Genomic DNA, 16,557 nt, shown 5'->3' on the forward strand with positions numbered 1-16,557 from the left:
CCATTATCAATATGTGAGTGCTAAATGTAAGAACGGTGTCCTTTACTGGACAGAGAGCTCCTGTTAGACCAACAGGCTAAAAGGACCAGCTCTGCCCAAACGCCACCACTTTACACGAGGAGGAGATGCTTGTGCATCTCTCAGGTCTCTTCAGATCCTCTCCCGTCCATCTCCGGGTTCCAAACACTCCTCGCAGATGTAAATCAGGTGGAAACATCTGCAGACGGCTGTGTTTATTAGAAATGAGAGGAAGTAAAAGGTAAAAGGCAGCAGAGAGAGGGAAGCAAGGTCATGTGGCTCCTCTGCCCCAACCTTCCTTGATGGTGTTGAAAGCTAACGTCAGATAACGGCGCCACACACGCCTAAAAATATCCCCCCCACCCCACCCCCCACCCACACTGGAAAGAGAGAGAGGGGAAACGGGGATAATCTGCTTATCTGAAGAAAGGCAGGGATGCATGCGGCTCTATCTCCAGCAGGGCGGAGGTTCTCTGCGCCGCAGCTGCAGGACTAGCGGGGCCTTCTCTGCACTGGAGCTACAGTAACACACAGCATCTGAACTTGATATGTTTAATATTCTCGTCCTTCAACAGCTTTAAGGCCATTTTCAGCAGTAATAAATAATCCAATAACAGTTTATATTTCATCAGCCTTTACAAAAACAACTGCACAGGGATCACTTATTGTTTAGTTACATACGACGTTTGTATGAAAATATTCAGTCCTGGATTATGTTCCCTAAAATACAACATGCTGTCATTAGATAAGACTTTTTAATTAATAGGGTCAATATGAATAAATCATAAAGTAAAAATAGATCATCAAACTAGCAGGCTGACACGAAAAACCTGGCTCGTGTTCCTTTCTCTCCTGAATGCCTTCCACAAATGCAGCGTGTGGACATTCTTTTCCTTTTCCCACAACAATTACTGTCATGACTGGCATCAGGACACGAAGGTGCTTCACCTGATCTACAGGAATGGGAAGAGTCTCTTCTTCAGGATGTAGAGAACTGTTGCGAAGAAGAGCGCCAAGGCCAGGAAGATGAGCAGTTTGTCGGTGAGCTCCCTGCGGTTGTACTTGGTGATGAGTTTCCTCCCCAGATGAATGGTTCCCGTCATGGTCTTGAACTCCTCGTTTGTCTCCTGGATTGTTCTTGATGAGGTTGCTTCAAACAGAAGGACAGACTGTTGTTCACTAGGGCTGCAACAACGAATCGATAAATTCGATGAAAATCGATTACTAAAAGCGTTGGCAACGAATTGCGTCATCGATTCGTTGTGTTGCGCAACTCTTCCAAAAGCCCCCTCCCCTCCCGCCCGCCGTTGCGCGCAGACCGGTGGAGAGCCGGCAGGTGTTTGCAAGAGGAACATGGCAGAAGCAGCGAGACCCCAAAAAAGTAAAAACTTCTAAAGTTTGGGAGCATTTTCAGTTAAATCAGGCGAAGACATGCAACGTTTGTAGGTCAGACTTAGCATGGCACGGGGATACTACAGTGATGATGCAGCATCTTAAACGCAAGCATGCCAGAATCATCAGCGAGGAAGGAGAGAGCTCGGTGTCCGGGTAAGTTAAAAACTTTTCAAAAGTGATTCACCCAAGCCCCGGATTATTACACAGGCTAGACATGCCCTAAGCTCGTAAAAAAAAGTCTATAAAATTGTAAGCACGACGCTATTAGATAGGCGGGGGGGGGGGGGGGGGGGGGGACTCGCGCCGCTGCGAACCGGTTCCGCCATCACATTCCCGCAGAAACTGGTTGATCACACCGGGGCCAGACTACTAACATGTGGCTTTACAACCACAATGTCCTCAGAAGCGAAAACACTTTTAAAAGGGAGGGAGGAGTCCTAACTGTTGCTGCAGGCGTGTTGTGTGAGAGTGTAGTTATATACTGGTTAATATATGCTTGGGTTCAGTTGCTTTCATGTGGCCTAATGCGTGTCTATTTGGGATCATTGGAATGATCAGCAGCATTTCTTGATGTGACTTTATGGCAGTTGCCCAAGGAGGATGGCATTCATTTTCTTTTGTTTTATTTGGTATTTTTTCAGTCATTTTTGGAAATAGTGATTAATTTAGATTAATTCACAGCCTATATTTAATTACATTTAAAAATTAGTTGTTTGACATCCCCAATTATAATAAATGTCTACAGATGAGATCAAACAAAACAGATGAGAATTGCCCTTAAAGAGCAGGTCACCCCCAAATAAACTTTTTTTTGCTGATGAACTAAATAAACGAGTGTCTAATCGTGCTGCAGACGCGTGTCGTCAATAATTTGGCACTTCAGTGCATCTTAGTTAAAATTTAAATATTCTGCCTAAAACTGGCAGTGTTGTGCCGTTGTCAGGTAAAAACTCTGCACTGTATTTTAATTTAAATCTGCCACTGCTATTGGCTATGATGTAAACTGGTACATTATGATGTCACAATGCTGTCATGAGCCTGAGTGTGTGTGTATTTGTTAGCGGCTCCGCCCTCTCGGTCTGCCAGGCAACAGCATGTGTTGCATTTTTCAAACATGAAGTGGGAGTGGAGTTAGACTCTGGTAGGGGTTGACTTGCTCTTTAAGCTGTTTAACTTGGACCAAGCATTTTAGGTCACAGATAGGTGTAGCTTAGGGTCTCTGTCTATACACCTTATAAGACAATTTAGGTGATGGCATGTTGTTTTTCTGCTATTGAACTGTTTTCTAATAATGTTGTGTTTAATAAAGTGAAGGAAGGAGAAAAATAACGTTTCCCTAGCAGTTTTTAAAAATGTCCCCATGTAATCCGATTAATCGATTAATCGTGTCGAGACCCCATCCGATTAATCGATTATCCAAATAATCGTTTGTTGCAGCCCTATTGTTCACACAGAGGTTCAGGGTGGAGTTGTGCACACAGGTTAGTACAGCACTCACTTCTTCCACGTTAGCGCTAGGGCTGGGCGATGAAAGCAACATATATGTCGAAATGACTTTCCTCAATCAGGTCAATAGAACCTTGCTATAACCTTGATCAGATGAACAGCCAACCGTGTTGCTCCACGCTGGACCAATCAGTGGCTGGAATAGAGCCACATGGCTCAGTAGCAGCCAGACGGACGTGAAGCTAATGGCTAATGTTCATGTAGCTTTAACCTCTGGGAAACGGGTGAAAATAGAAAACACAAGGCAAAGAAAAGCGAATGACGTCGTTGACATTAAAGGTGCAGTGTGTAAGACTATAGTGAACATTTTACAATGAGAAAATCCCAAAACAGTAATGTTTCAGCCATTTTGGAAGGACGGTTTTACTGAAACATGTTTCATGTCCAGCTGGCTGCTGGGTTGTCGGTTTTTCACCTTTCAGAACAAAGGAAGGAGGGACGTAACTACTGTTTACCATCAGTGAGTGATGGGGTGCTTGGATTGGGGGGTTAAACCCTAGACATTTATACATAGATGCTCCGTGGACTGGCGCTGCCTATTGGAGCTGCCGTAGTGGCCAGCCGCCATCTTAGATGGGTCTCCATCTCCAGCGCTTTTATATCTGCTGAGGAAGGTGCTTACCCATCTAAAAGTAGCGAAAGGGGACCGAATTCGGTACTTTTTAAGGTCCCGACCGAATTCCACAGTACCGACTGAGCACCGATTCACGTCATTTCAAACGGTGCCTCGTTTCGGTACCCGTCCTTCATAACGAGAACTTGCCTAGACAGCTGCGCATGCGCAAGAGCGTTAAGTCATCGGTCGCTGCGAGCCAGTTGTAAACAGAGCAGCATGGTAGAAAGAACGAACGCTAAAGCTTGGGTCGACTTCACTAAATGTGATGGGTAACTGGGTGATGATGAAACCAGCGACAACGATCTAAGTGAGACATCCTCATCTTAATCTGCTACGGTAGGTAAATAAAATGTTTAAGATAACGTTAGCTTGATATGTTAGCTTCCGTTTCACTAATGGTGCGCTCGCTTTCTCCTCCGAACTTGCGACTAGATGAACATGAACATGCTCTAAAGTTTGGCTTCACTTTACTAAATGCTACAGGTGACTGGGTGAAGATGAAACCAGCGACAAGATCTAAGTGTGAGGCATCAACGTTTTAATCTGCTCCAGCAGCTAAATAAACTGTTTAAGATAACGTTAGCTTGATAAATTAGCTTCCATTGCCACCATTGTTATCAGCTAATGGTGCGTTCGCTTTCTCCTCAGAAATTCTAACTTCCCAGTAGGACAAATCAAATGAAAAAAGACGGCAAAAGGAATGAAGATACACAGTGAATTTAGTTCACAGTGTTTGCTTCAATTTAATTATCAGCTTATAAAACTAAAAGGACGATGTTAAAATACAAACAGTTGAATGTTCTTTATCGTGATATTTACCAAATATGGTTATATATTGAGAAAAATATATATTTAATTATAAAAGAGAATTAAAATATTAAACACTCAAAAGTATCTAAAATTGGTACCGTTAAGTACCGGTATCGATTCCTAGGTACCGGGAATTAGTACTGGATCGATTCAAATGCCAAAGGTACCCATCCCTATCTAAAAGACACATTTTATCGAGCTTTTTCACAAAATCAGACACAAGGTATAGCATTATAATTCAAATATTAAAGTAATTAAACGACATAACTAAAAATACATTTTAAAATAAAATCCTATCAGGTAGGCTAGTAATCCCACGTGATCGGTTTTCAAATGTACGCCGGTTGTTGTAGCCGTAGGCTGCATGAAACAAGTAGTTGCTCACTCTGCAATGACTTTGGAGAGTGAGGAGACCCATCTAATATGGCGGTGACGCTGCTACGCTCTCCAGTGCCCAATGGGGCATCTACTTATTCATGTCTATGCGTTAAACCACCAAATGGTTCCCGAGCGCGGCCGGATCTGCAGCTCACCGCTCCCACATGGGATGAGTCAAACGCCAAGAGTAAACACCACACACTGCACTGCAGACTGTCCTTACAGACATTAGTAAAGGGAATGGAGTGTGCATGTACATCAGGGTTGGGCGATGGGACGAATTATTCGACCATGGATGGTTCAGCGATTGTTTTTACGAGAGGAATTTTGTTTATTCTCTTGTTTGTCCATGAGTGAGTATGAAACATGTGCGCTGTGCTTCCATTTAAAAAACATCCAGGTCTGGACTTCTTCTGTGTTCGTATATCAGTCCGTGCCACACCACTAGTTGATCAGGCTGGAAAATAACGATAATTCATCTATCTAAGCATCGTTTTAGTGTACACACTCCCCTACGACACTACTGGACAGGACTAATTCATTATTATGCAGCAGGTTGAGGAAGTTCACTACAACATAGATATCTATTTTCTATTGCAGATACGCTGTATTATCTCTTTTATTTGTCAGTATTTGCATGTTTGTGTTCAAGACAAGGCTGAATTTTATTTGACTCCCACGGGAGAAACTTGTATCAATTATAAAAAATGTCAAAAATCCTAAAGACAATGTTTAAATAATACAACAGATCTGCTATCAATGCTAATAGTGTGTGTGTGTGTGTGTGTGTGTGTGTGTGTGTGTGTGTGTGTGTGTGCGTGCGTGCGTGTGTGTGTGTGTGTGTCTGCTCTGTCTTCTTGATCCCGAGTGAGTCGTGGAGGATGGCTGCTTATACTGAGCCAGGATTCTCTGGAGGTTTCTTCCTGTTAAAAGGGAGTTTTCCTCTCCACTGTCGCTTTATGCTTGCTTAGTATGAGGATTGCTGTAAAGTCACTGACTAGTGTCAGTGACTCAATGTAATTTGCTGGGTTCCTTATATAGGAAACATTATTCCTGATTGGCTTAATGAACTGACCTGGATTGGAATGTTTATAATGTGAAGTGCCTTGAGACGACTCTTGTCGTGATTTGGCGCTTTATAAATAAACTTGAATTAAAGACCATGTCTATAATTGAGGTCTCAGTTTCAGCTAAAATAACCTTGATTTTCATTCATGTCATAATCGAGGAGTCCTGCATTCAGATAATATTTAATAGGGATGCACTACAAATTATTTGACCCATTAAATAAGAATTGCAGTGGGAAAACAGCTGTGTCACGTGATTGGTGTTATAATACTAGACGAGAATCTGACACTGTAGAAGGGATTTTGTGTTTTTTGTAATTGCAATGTGTACTCTTCCCTTTCTATGATGGCTTTAATCGTGTTTAATTCTTCTATATTATTTCTAATTAAATTCGATTAAAGTGCACTGACAGGAGAGCCTTCTAGAGCTATGCTGTGATTTAGGACCCATTGTGGAGTGAAAGGCAAACAGCCCGACTCCGATTCCAGTTCATATTCTATTTTACAACTACGAGAAGAACCTCCTCTGATCCCTGATCACACGTGTTGTCAAGGTAACCAGACTGAATGACAGCTCAGAAAAGGCTGCACTCAGACATTTCCAAATGAAACTCCAACCAGAACGACTCCTTAAATGTAAAACGTAAGAGACAACCCATTACTCCACGACTGATCGTATTAAAGTTTTGTTTTTTCTGACGGAGACCACTCCTCTGTCCTGACCACGTTTATAACCTCTGCAACTTTTTTGGTTCTCCTGCGCTTCGGCAGCCAGTGTGTTGATCTCCTAACAAAGTTTTATTTCTTTTTCTGGGTAGAACGCAGGGAATCTCCTCATGTGCTGAGGACGTAGCACGATTAAATATGGGTAATTGAGGGAGTTTCTGTATGTAAATGACTGAGAACAGACACGAGCGCCTGGGTACGCACAGGTGGAATTAATCATCAGACGGCTGCAGAGGAAGGTGCGTACGAGAGGCCACCGCATGTTTCACAAACCAGGATTTAGACCGTTTGTACGAACATTCTAGGAAGGAATTTAGGAATATTTCTACTGTAGCGTGGCCGAGGCCAGGTATTTCATCAAATGGCCGAACGTTAACTTTCTGTAACATACAGGTCGTGCTAACCTGACACTGGGAGGTCAATTATGAATATCTCTTAACTTGTGCATCATTCGTATTCAAAGACACTAAACAAGCTTCACACACATGATCCAAAGCTTATTTCACCGTGTTCAGAACATGGTGGGTGTGGAAAGGATGGTAAAAACACCAGTAATAAGTTTTAAGAAAAGTCTTTTTCCAGCCCTCTGGAAAAAGGCAAAAGTAATTCCATTAATCAAAAAGAACAGAGAACCACTGTCTGGTAAAAATAGTCGGCCAATAAGTTTGTTACATTAAGCAAACTTTTGGAAAGAGTAGCATATGAACAAATACAAGAATATTTTATAACTAATAGATTAAACACAATTTATCAACATGCATATAAGACAGGTCACTCCACTACTACTGCACTTGCTCATATTACTGATCATTGGTTAGAAGAAATAGATGATAAAAAGTTAGTTGGTACTATATTTTTAGATTTGAGTGCAACTCTTGATGTGATTGATCATAAAATCTTATTAAATAAATTAGAACGTTATAGATTTCAGTCGTCCGCCATTAAGTGGACAGAAAGTTATTTAACGAATCGCAAATTCAACTTCTATTTTAATGGCAGTTATTCTGAAACAGGTCAGTTAGATTGTGGAGTGCCACAGGGCAGTTGTTTGGGCCCTCTTTTGTTTTCTATTTTTATTAATGACTTACCTTTGATTTTAAAACATGCAACCATGGCTATATATGCAGATGACACTACATTATTTGCATCAGCAAAAACAGAAGGCCAATTAAATGATATTTTGAAAAAGGAGTTGGATTTAGTTACACAATGGATTAGAATGAACAAACTAGAAATCAATGCAGAAAAAAACTAAATGCATGATAGTTGGAAATACATATACACTACAGATGACACCTAGACTGCATTTGAAGCTGGGTAATATAGAGATAAAGCAGGTAGAAGAAGCAAGATTGTTGGGGTAATTGTGGATTCTAGATTGTCATGGACCAGTCACATAAATCATGTCTTGCTGAAACTTGGAAGAAGTATGGGCACAATCAAATATTGTTGTAAATGTATTCCTCGTTTGCAGATAAAAACTTTAGTTCAAACATTAGTAATGTCTCGTTTAGATTATGCATCAGTTATTTGGTCTAATACAAGTGAATTGAATTTATATAAGTTACAAGTGGCACAAAATAAAGCTGCCACGAATTGTTCTGGGTTGTAATTATAGAACAAATGTAAGTATGATGGCCTGGTTAACAGTGAAATGTAGATTAAAGTATTCACTGATAACATTTATAAGAAACATAATAACTACAAAAATACCTAAAATAATTTATGACAAGTTATATTTTTTTTTCGGACAATCATGATTACATGCCGAGACAGACAAATGACATAAGGTGAGCACTACCGCGCTGCAGAACTAATCAAAGGCAAAGAGCAGTTTATTACAGAGCCATGGTTGCATGAAATGCCATACCGAGATTTTTGTTATTAGAGAATAACAGAAGATGTTTTCAAAAGTAGTTAAAGCTTTTTTTGTTAACACAACAGTAAGTTTTGCACAGTGAATTGTAAACGTGACTGATATGACAGCTTCTATAATTTTTGTTTGTTATGGAAGTGATGTGATATGATTCTTGATTCTTGGATATAGTTATTTATTGCTCTGTGTAAACTTCGTATTTACTTATTTAGATTTTTCATGAACGCTGAATTGTGTGGTAACTTACCGGTATATCATTATTGCAGTTGGGCTAGTATGATTATAATGGAGCTCCTGGGGTTTGTTGTTGTTGTTGTGTGTGTGTGTGTGTGTGGGGGGGGGGGGGGGGGTCTTGTAAAATACTTGTAATGAAATTGGAAGAGACCTCAGGAAGAATAGCTCCACACTATGGTGGGAGCTAATGAGGTTCTCAATAAATAAACAAATTAAGATAAATAAACAAATAAACAGCGACAGACTTAGCAGGAATTTAAAAGAGGAAAAGCCAAAGCCAGGTAGACGCGGTGGATCTGAAACTGAACGTAAACGTGCATCACATGATTGATGTGAATGTTCCAGCGATGGTAATAAAACAGCATTCCTAAAAGATGAAAACTTTACTTTTTGAATCAGTAAGAATGTAAGAGCGGAGCGAGGCGAAACGAAAACGGGCTTCACCTGATGGTTGTGGGTTTTCAGTGATTCAGCCGAGAACCAAAAATGCACTTTAAGGTCATTTTTGGTGCATCCCTAATGTTTACTTTCCTTTCTACTGAAGGGATGCGTTTCTCCTGCATGTAGACGTTTCAGTTAAACTGTGAGAGTAAACAGTACTGCAAACACATCACCACCCACCTTCTTCAATACAAAGCACAGAAGAAACATATTCAATGTAAATCAAACATAATTATAATTATATTATAGGGATAAAATGAGTCTCTGTTTCTGACTAACCTAGTGTTGTTATGGTCTCCTCACTCTGCTGAACTTGCTGGGCCATCATCCGACTGATGCTCATGAGGTTTTCGGTGATGCCACTGGTTGTTTGGGCCAGATCCCCTTTGGTCGTCTTCCTAACACACAGGTAGGACTGCTGGTTAAACTGAACACTTTCTAAAGCAGGTGATGAAACAACAAACTGTCCTGAACAGGAACTGAAAAGACAGCTTTGTGTTATTTTAAAGATAAAGCTGCAGGCTGCCAGCTCACCTCTGCCTCACAGCGCTATCTGACCCATTAAGTAGGGCCTGCTTCTCCTGCCTGTCGATGGACATTTTACTGGCCAGATTAGCTTTCCTCCAGGCTGTCTGGTTGCTGCACAACAAACAAACCGAAGAAGAAAAAAGCGTTTTCATCAACAAGGTGTTACACATGCATAAGCAGCAGTACTAAATCATTAAAAATAAAAGTACCTTATCATCTGTTTCCTGTGTCCCTCGACCTGCCTCAGCAGAACGTGCTTGTCTGATTCTCTATCCTGCTCCATGGCCATCCGCTCCAAGTCCTGGCACCAAACAGGAACCAAACTTAAAAGACCAAATCTCTTCATGCAGAAAATCAGTGACAATAGCAAAATCATGCAGAATGGTTCTCACCTGAATCCTTACTCTGAGGCTGTGAAAATGCTTTTTCACATCCGTGTTGATGTCTGCCAGCTTGTTCTGAGGGCCGGTGCACTCTCTGATATCCTGTTGAGAGTTTAATGGGATCGACAACATGTTGAACACAACAGCGAGTGCTGCTCTCTCAAACAAACCACATCTGAATGATTCACCTCAAAAAGCAGCTCTAGGAAAATGGAATAAATGTTAAATTTAATGATTATCCAGCGAATAACTATGTTGTCTTCAGTTTTCTTCTTGTTGGGCCACAAACTGTTTTTATGTTTTCCCCCATTACAGCAAAAATGAATAAAGCCTCATGAATATCAAGACAAATACATTTAATCACAACTAATTAAATCTGTTTTCTGCAACGTTTTAAATAAGCTCAACATATTATGATTTTGGGATGTACAACCATTCTTCAGATCCTCATATTTTATTACAACAATAACAAAATCAAACTGAGGGATGTAAGTAAAACACATCACCACAAACACCATGCACAGTTTGGAAGCACTTATATATTTTACTGTAGAGGTAAGATTATCAAAGGAACATACCAATTTTCTTTCATTAAAGAGCAAGTCACTCCAAATCAACATTTTTTTTCCTGATAAACTATATAAACTATATATGATCGTGCTGCAGACACGTGTAGTCAATAATTCGGCACTTTAGTGCATCTTAGTTAAAATTTAAATATTCTGCCCAAAACTGTCAGTGTTGCACCGTCGTCAGGTAAAAACTCAGCACTGCATTTGAATTTAAATCTGCCATCGCTATTGGCTAAGAAGTACACCATGATGTTAGATGGTACATTATGATGTCACAATGTCGTGAGCGTGTGTATTTGTTAGCGGCTCCGCCCTCTCGGTCTGCTAGGCAACAGCATTTGTTGCATTTTTCAAACAGGAAGTGGGAGTTGAGTAAGAATCTGGTAGGGGGTGACTTGCTCTTTAAATGGACTGAATGACGTTTGGATGCTCAAAGAAATATTTCACTATTTTAATGGAAATCCAGTGCTTAAAAAGAAAGGAGAAAAAACAAGTAATGCAGTTGATTGTTTTTAAAATGACCTCAAAACTGACCTGATCGTGTAACTTAACGGTTATGACGTCAGCAGCTCGTACACAGGCGATGAGCTAAACTTTACTTAGTATTTTCTTTTCAGAACTTTACATTCTATTTTTGTTACGTTTACAAAAACAAACGTTAGTTTTTCCTCACGCACCCGTAGTTCCTTTATTTACAGGTTACGTCGTTTACATCTTACGTCATTACGCTTAATAAAATTGATGGCTAGCGTTTCCTTTTCTAGCGTGAATTTTGTTACTTTTGAAATTCGTGTCAAAATGATCATGAAGGCCACAGAAGCACAGTCACCAGTTCCGTTAGGAATAACCTAGACTGCATGTACAGTCTATGGGAATAACACGAGTTTCAACAACCGGTACTTCTGACCTCAACGTGGCTTCATGACTAAAGCTCGGTGGCTTCATGACAAATGTCGACGTCGGCGCGTCCAATCGGACCACTGCGTAGTCTTACCATAAAAAGGTTCGCACCTGGATGAGAGCCTTGATTTCCAAGTCATATTTGAGGATTTCTTGCTCACAAACTCGGACGTGAACATCTGCGGACGCCATACTGCGGACGTAGCTGGTGTTGCACAGAATTTCGTGGCCAGTGTATGTAATGACTCGACAAAACTACGGAAAGCGAGAAGCAGGATTTGAACTTAAAAGTCGGCACTGTAAGAGCAGCCTGTTATGAAGCCGTGCATAACTAACACATGTATAATTAGATATTTGAATGCAAATTCATTAGTCTGAAACACGTTTGTCCCGTTATGGGAAATCAATTTACTTAGAAATGTCCATTCAGCAGCTACTCTGGGCCCTAAAGCAAAAGAAACATTCAGTGAGTGTAGCAGATAAATTTAATAATTAACAGAGCTTATTACATCCATCAACAGACAAAAACATAAGCACATTAACTGTTTATCTAAATATCATACATACTGACAATATCAAACACAATATACATACAAAGCAAGTGAAGTTTGCTTCAATTTAAGCTACAGACAAATCCAGTGACATTTCACAGCCCTCTGGATAATCATTTAGAACAAGGAACTAGTGTAGGTTTACTCGAGAGGCAATCACACCAGGGTCTGAGCTTCTGATGAGTTCAGTAGGAATGATCTTTGTGGGGAAAATGTGCTCCAACACAGCTGTGTCAGACCATCTGATGCCAAGAGAAACTAAAACAAACAGTTTACAAACACAATAAATCTGTTATCACATGATTTATTTAAATCTGCAAATATCTGCTGATTGATTAACCTTAATATTTTGGTCAAAAGTAAAGTACCTGCAGGAAAATGGGTCAAAGAGGGAAAGCTTAAGGCCAGTGATGTTGCAGGTACCAGATGGTATCATTATGCAGGGATGGTCCAAACAGTGGATTCAGTTGGGCGAGTATTGCAATCAACCAGCTGAAAGGTGAGAGGATAAAGATTGTAAACACAAACAAAATGCCACACATCAGACTTTATTTATGTATTTATTTATTCATAAGACGTTGCCGATCCCACAGTGGGGAACTGTCCGCGTTACCACAGCTCAGACCAAAGGGCACCAAAGTAACTATGAATACAAAATAAATAAGACAAGGCACTATATACTACATACAACAGTAGTTCCTATGCACACATAGTAAGTATTGTGGATAAAGGGTTGAGAAACAGTGTGCAAGTAATAATAAATAAATACTTACTAGTTAATAATGAATCTGTCAGGTTTCGGATAACGTTCACTCCTCTACAAGCTGTTAGATGAAGTGACTGCAAATCAACTGAGCCTCTACTGCCCTCTTCTGCCCACTAATGTTTAACATGACATGAGTTTTACACATGCAGCTACTGCAGACATGAGTAATTCATCACCACATGCATACATATTTTATAGTGATAGTTTTAGTTGCATATGCAAACAGACAAATGATAAGGGGGAAGAGGACATGAGGTAAAACTTTATTAGATAACAGTTGCCATGGTGCTAAACCGGGTTTTGTTTGCCCATTTTGGTTTAACACAAAAACACTGAAGAAATAACGTGAAAGAACCTCGAACAATGTTACTTACAAGAGATAGCAGCAGACCGCAGTGAGTATCAGCATGGTGACAATCACTCTGTAAGAGAACATCGGAGTTTTAAACTCGGTGTTTGTTCCTAAACACATGATTCGGGCCTTCGTCTCGTGATGGTTTAAAAAAGGAAGCTGTATAATTTTAGCACATTTTCCTGACCCTAACTTAAACTTGTGCGTGAAATGCCGCTGAAATTTAGCTTTTTCGCATTGAAAGACGCTTTTAGCTTTACTTAGCTAACTTTTACTCGAACATTGTAACTTGTTTAACTTTACAGTTTACGTTCAGAAAAGTTTTGAAATACGTCAGCGGACAAACAAAACACAATTTGAAACAATTAAATACGAAACTATGTCGGAATTATTAAAATGCACTTTTAATGGAATTATTTAAGTTAGCTGTTTTTAGAAGCTAAACTAAGCTAACGAACTCACCCTCTGTTGGGTCCTTTGGGAATGAACCAGGGCACCACACCGCCAACAAAAGCCCAAAACAGGGTCATCACAGATATGGTGATCGCAAACCTCTGATCCGCCATAGTGAGGGTTTTATTTAAAAACTATGAAAGTCAAACTTTTAAGGTGAGGAAAGTTGAGTAATGTGCCCAGATCGATCTACCCTCTAACGTCTCAGACGAGGCAGCGCATGTCACATGACTCGGACAGAAACAGGAAGTAGTTTCAGATGGATCCGTCTAATTGCTGGACTGATTCGATTGCAAAGGTTCACTAAATGTTTTAGAACAGTTTGGCTTTGTAATGATTACTTTATTTTTATAACTGGATGTTTTTTTTAAGGATATAAACGGAGGTGTGAGAGTTCTCCCCCCCCCCCCCCCCCCCAGAAATGCATTTTCAATTAAAAAAAAAGTATCAACAAAATAAAATTCTGATCATGTTAGACCATGCTTTTGTTTTTGTCTAACCATGAAAGTTTTACATCTGTAGGCACAAGCGCTCCTCGGCTTACAATTAACAAAAACTCAAGATTCAAGAGGTTTGCGATCACCACATCTGCTATGACCGTTTTGGGTCATTGTTTCAGATAATTTGACTGAAGATTTCATTTTAAACAGACATGTCCCGTCCCGTCTCTGAAAAGCGTGGACTTCCTCTTGCATGAAGACCGTCAGCCTGGGTCAGGGTTACCCATCAGCCTGTGGCTCCAGCCTCTGGAACCTTTGGCAGCATGGACAGATGCCACGTAACCCAGCATCTTCATAAAGCTCATCAGCAGCAGGTCTAAAATGTCCTGGTAGATAGTGGACTGTGGACATCAGGAGACACAGTGGCCCAAGACCAGATTACATCACCACCAACAGTGGAAACTTCACTCTGGACCACAGACATAATAGACTTTTAGCCTTGGCTGTATGGTCTTTTATGCTTGTGAATCTGCCTTGCTGCTGCAGGACCAACATTCCCCCACCTAGTGATGATAAATTAAATTAGATCTTAAGTTCTATTTATAGTATAATATTCTATAATAAAACAAAGTTTTTGTCTCTCAAACTTTTATCTTTTCCAACCACTTTTTCTTTCAACTTTCTCTGAATAAGCGTGGATACGAGCAACTTCTTTAGCGGTGACCTTTTATGTGGCTTCCCAACATTTAGAGGCCCATGAAACTTTAGCAGGATATGTCTTGATTAGTCGATTATGACGAGCCTCCACAAATTGCATCAATTACACTGAAGTTTGGATTTTCTAATCTGTAATCATCAGAAATCAAAGAAACAGGTCTGAACCGTTTCACTGTTCACTCTGAAATGAGTGATAAAATATTCGGGTTGTCTTGTACCTTTACATGAACAGTACAGGGAGTGCAGAATTATTAGGCAAGTTGTATTTTTGAGGAATCATTTTATTATTGAACAACATACACGTTCCCAATGAACCCAAAAAACTCATTAATATCAAAGCTGAATGTTTTTGGAAGTAGTTTTTAGTTTTAGCTATTTTAGGGGGATATCTGTGTGTGTGCAGGTGACTATTACTGTGCATAATTATTAGGCAACTTAACAAAAAACAAATATATACCCATTTCATTTATTTATTTTTACCAGTGAAACCAATATAACATCTCCACATTCCCAAATATACATTTCTGACATTCAAAAACAATACAAAAACAAATCAGCGACCAATATAGCCACCTTTCTTTGCAAGGACACTCAAAAGCCTGCCATCCATGGATTCTGTCAGTGTTTTGATCTGTTCACCATCAACATTGCGTGCAGCAGCAACCACAGCCTCCCAGACACTGTTCAGAGAGGTGTACCGTTTTCCCTCCTTGTAAATCTCACATTTGATGATGGACCACAGGTTCTCAATGGGGTTCAGATCAGGTGAACAAGGAGGTCATGTCATTAGATTTTCTTCTTTTATACCCTTTCCTGCCAGCCACACTGTGGAGTACTTGGACGCATGTGATGGAGCATTGTCCTGCATGAAAACCATGTTTTTCTTGAAGGATGCAGACTGCTTCCTGTACCACTGCTTGAAGGTGTCTTCCAGAAACTGGCAGTAGGACTGGGAGTTGAGCTTGACTCCATCCTCAACCCGAAAAGGCCCCACAAGCTCATCTTTGATGGTACCAGCCCAAACCAGTACTCCACCTCCACCTTGCTGGCGTCTGAGTCGGACTGGAGCTCTCTGCCCTTTACCAATCCAGCCACGGGCCCTTCCATCTGGCCCATCAAGACTCACTCTTTATTTCATCAGTCCATAAAACCTTAGAAAAATCATTCTGGAGACATTTCTTGGCCCAGTCTTGACGTTTCAGCTTGTGTGTCTTGTTCAGTGGTGGTCGTCTTTCAGCCTTTCTTACCTTGGCCATGTCTCTGAGTATTGCACACCTTGTGCTTTTGGACACTCCAGTGATGTTGCAGCTCTGAAATATGGCCAAACTGGTGGCAAGTGGCATCTTGGCAGCTGCACGCTTGACTTTTCTCAGTTCATGGGCAGTTATTTTGCGCCTTGGTTTGTCCACACGCTTCTTGCGACCCAGTTGACTATTTTAAATGAAACGCTTAATTGTTCGATGATCACGCTTCAGAAGCTTTGCAGTTTTAAGACTGCTGCATCCCTCTGCAAGATATCTCACTATTTTTGACTTTTCTGAGCCTGTCAAGTCCTCCTTTTGACCCATTTTGCCAAAGGACAGGAAGTTGCCTAATAATTATGTACACCTGATATAGGGTGTTGATGTCATTAGACCACACCCCTTCTCATTACAGAGATGCACATCACCTAATATGCTTAATTGGTGGTAAGCTTTCGAGCCTATACAGCTTGGAGTAAGACAACATGCATGAAGAGGATGATGTGGACAAAATACTCATTTGCTTAATAATTCTGCACTCCCTGTACGTTGATGCTCGAGAGTAGCTTTTATTGATCTAGAAGCGT

The 16,557-nt window shown here is 40.5% G+C and overlaps 2 protein-coding genes across 3 annotated transcripts; both read right to left on the bottom strand.

The window, feature by feature from the left end:
• Window positions 1-556: 556 nt before the first annotated feature.
• Window positions 557-11,842, bottom strand: bnip1a (BCL2 interacting protein 1a). Of its 2 annotated transcripts, none has more exons than XM_015953694.3 (6): window positions 11,562-11,842; window positions 9,988-10,080; window positions 9,805-9,896; window positions 9,602-9,706; window positions 9,347-9,465; window positions 557-1,168 (listed from the first exon to the last, which is right to left on the bottom strand). In XM_015953694.3, exons 1-6 carry the CDS (start codon window positions 11,640-11,642, stop codon window positions 972-974), a joined length of 687 nt encoding a protein of 228 aa, XP_015809180.1. In that variant the 5' UTR covers window positions 11,643-11,842; the 3' UTR covers window positions 557-971. The 2 variants fall into 2 exon arrangements, with proteins under 2 accessions (XP_015809180.1, XP_015809181.1); XM_015953695.3 differs by having other exon boundaries at window positions 11,545-11,676.
• A 75-nt stretch (window positions 11,843-11,917) lies between these two features.
• Window positions 11,918-13,809, bottom strand: atp6v0e1 (ATPase H+ transporting V0 subunit e1). Its single transcript, XM_015953696.3, has 4 exons — window positions 13,582-13,809; window positions 13,142-13,189; window positions 12,370-12,493; window positions 11,918-12,259 (listed from the first exon to the last, which is right to left on the bottom strand). The coding sequence occupies exons 1-3, from the start codon at window positions 13,683-13,685 to the stop codon at window positions 12,400-12,402; spliced, it is 246 nt and encodes an 81-aa protein (XP_015809182.1). The 5' UTR covers window positions 13,686-13,809; the 3' UTR covers window positions 11,918-12,259; window positions 12,370-12,399.
• Between the last annotated feature and the right edge of the window lie 2,748 nt (window positions 13,810-16,557).

The sequence above is a fragment of the Nothobranchius furzeri genome, chromosome 2 (genome assembly GCF_043380555.1).
Source record: "Nothobranchius furzeri strain GRZ-AD chromosome 2, NfurGRZ-RIMD1, whole genome shotgun sequence".
Classification (NCBI taxonomy): Eukaryota; Metazoa; Chordata; class Actinopteri; order Cyprinodontiformes; family Nothobranchiidae; genus Nothobranchius; species Nothobranchius furzeri.

Excerpts from the sequence above, each read along its gene's own strand:
- bnip1a (XM_015953694.3), bottom strand. The coding sequence starts at position 11,642 with ATGGCGTCCGCAGATGTTCACGTCCGAGTTTGTGAGCAAGAAATCCTC. Across the intron at positions 9,897-9,987 it reads GCCTCAGAGTAAGGATTCAG|GACTTGGAGCGGATGGCCAT; the intron begins GTGAGAACCATT and ends GTTTGGTGCCAG. Across the intron at positions 9,707-9,804 it reads CACAGGAAACAGATGATAAG|CAACCAGACAGCCTGGAGGA; the intron begins GTACTTTTATTT and ends TTTGTTGTGCAG.
- atp6v0e1 (XM_015953696.3), bottom strand. The coding sequence starts at position 13,685 with ATGGCGGATCAGAGGTTTGCGATCACCATATCTGTGATGACCCTGTTT. Across the intron at positions 13,190-13,581 it reads CCCAAAGGACCCAACAGAGG|AGTGATTGTCACCATGCTGA; the intron begins GTGAGTTCGTTA and ends GTTCTCTTACAG. Across the intron at positions 12,494-13,141 it reads GCGGTCTGCTGCTATCTCTT|CTGGTTGATTGCAATACTCG; the intron begins GTAAGTAACATT and ends CTCACCTTTCAG.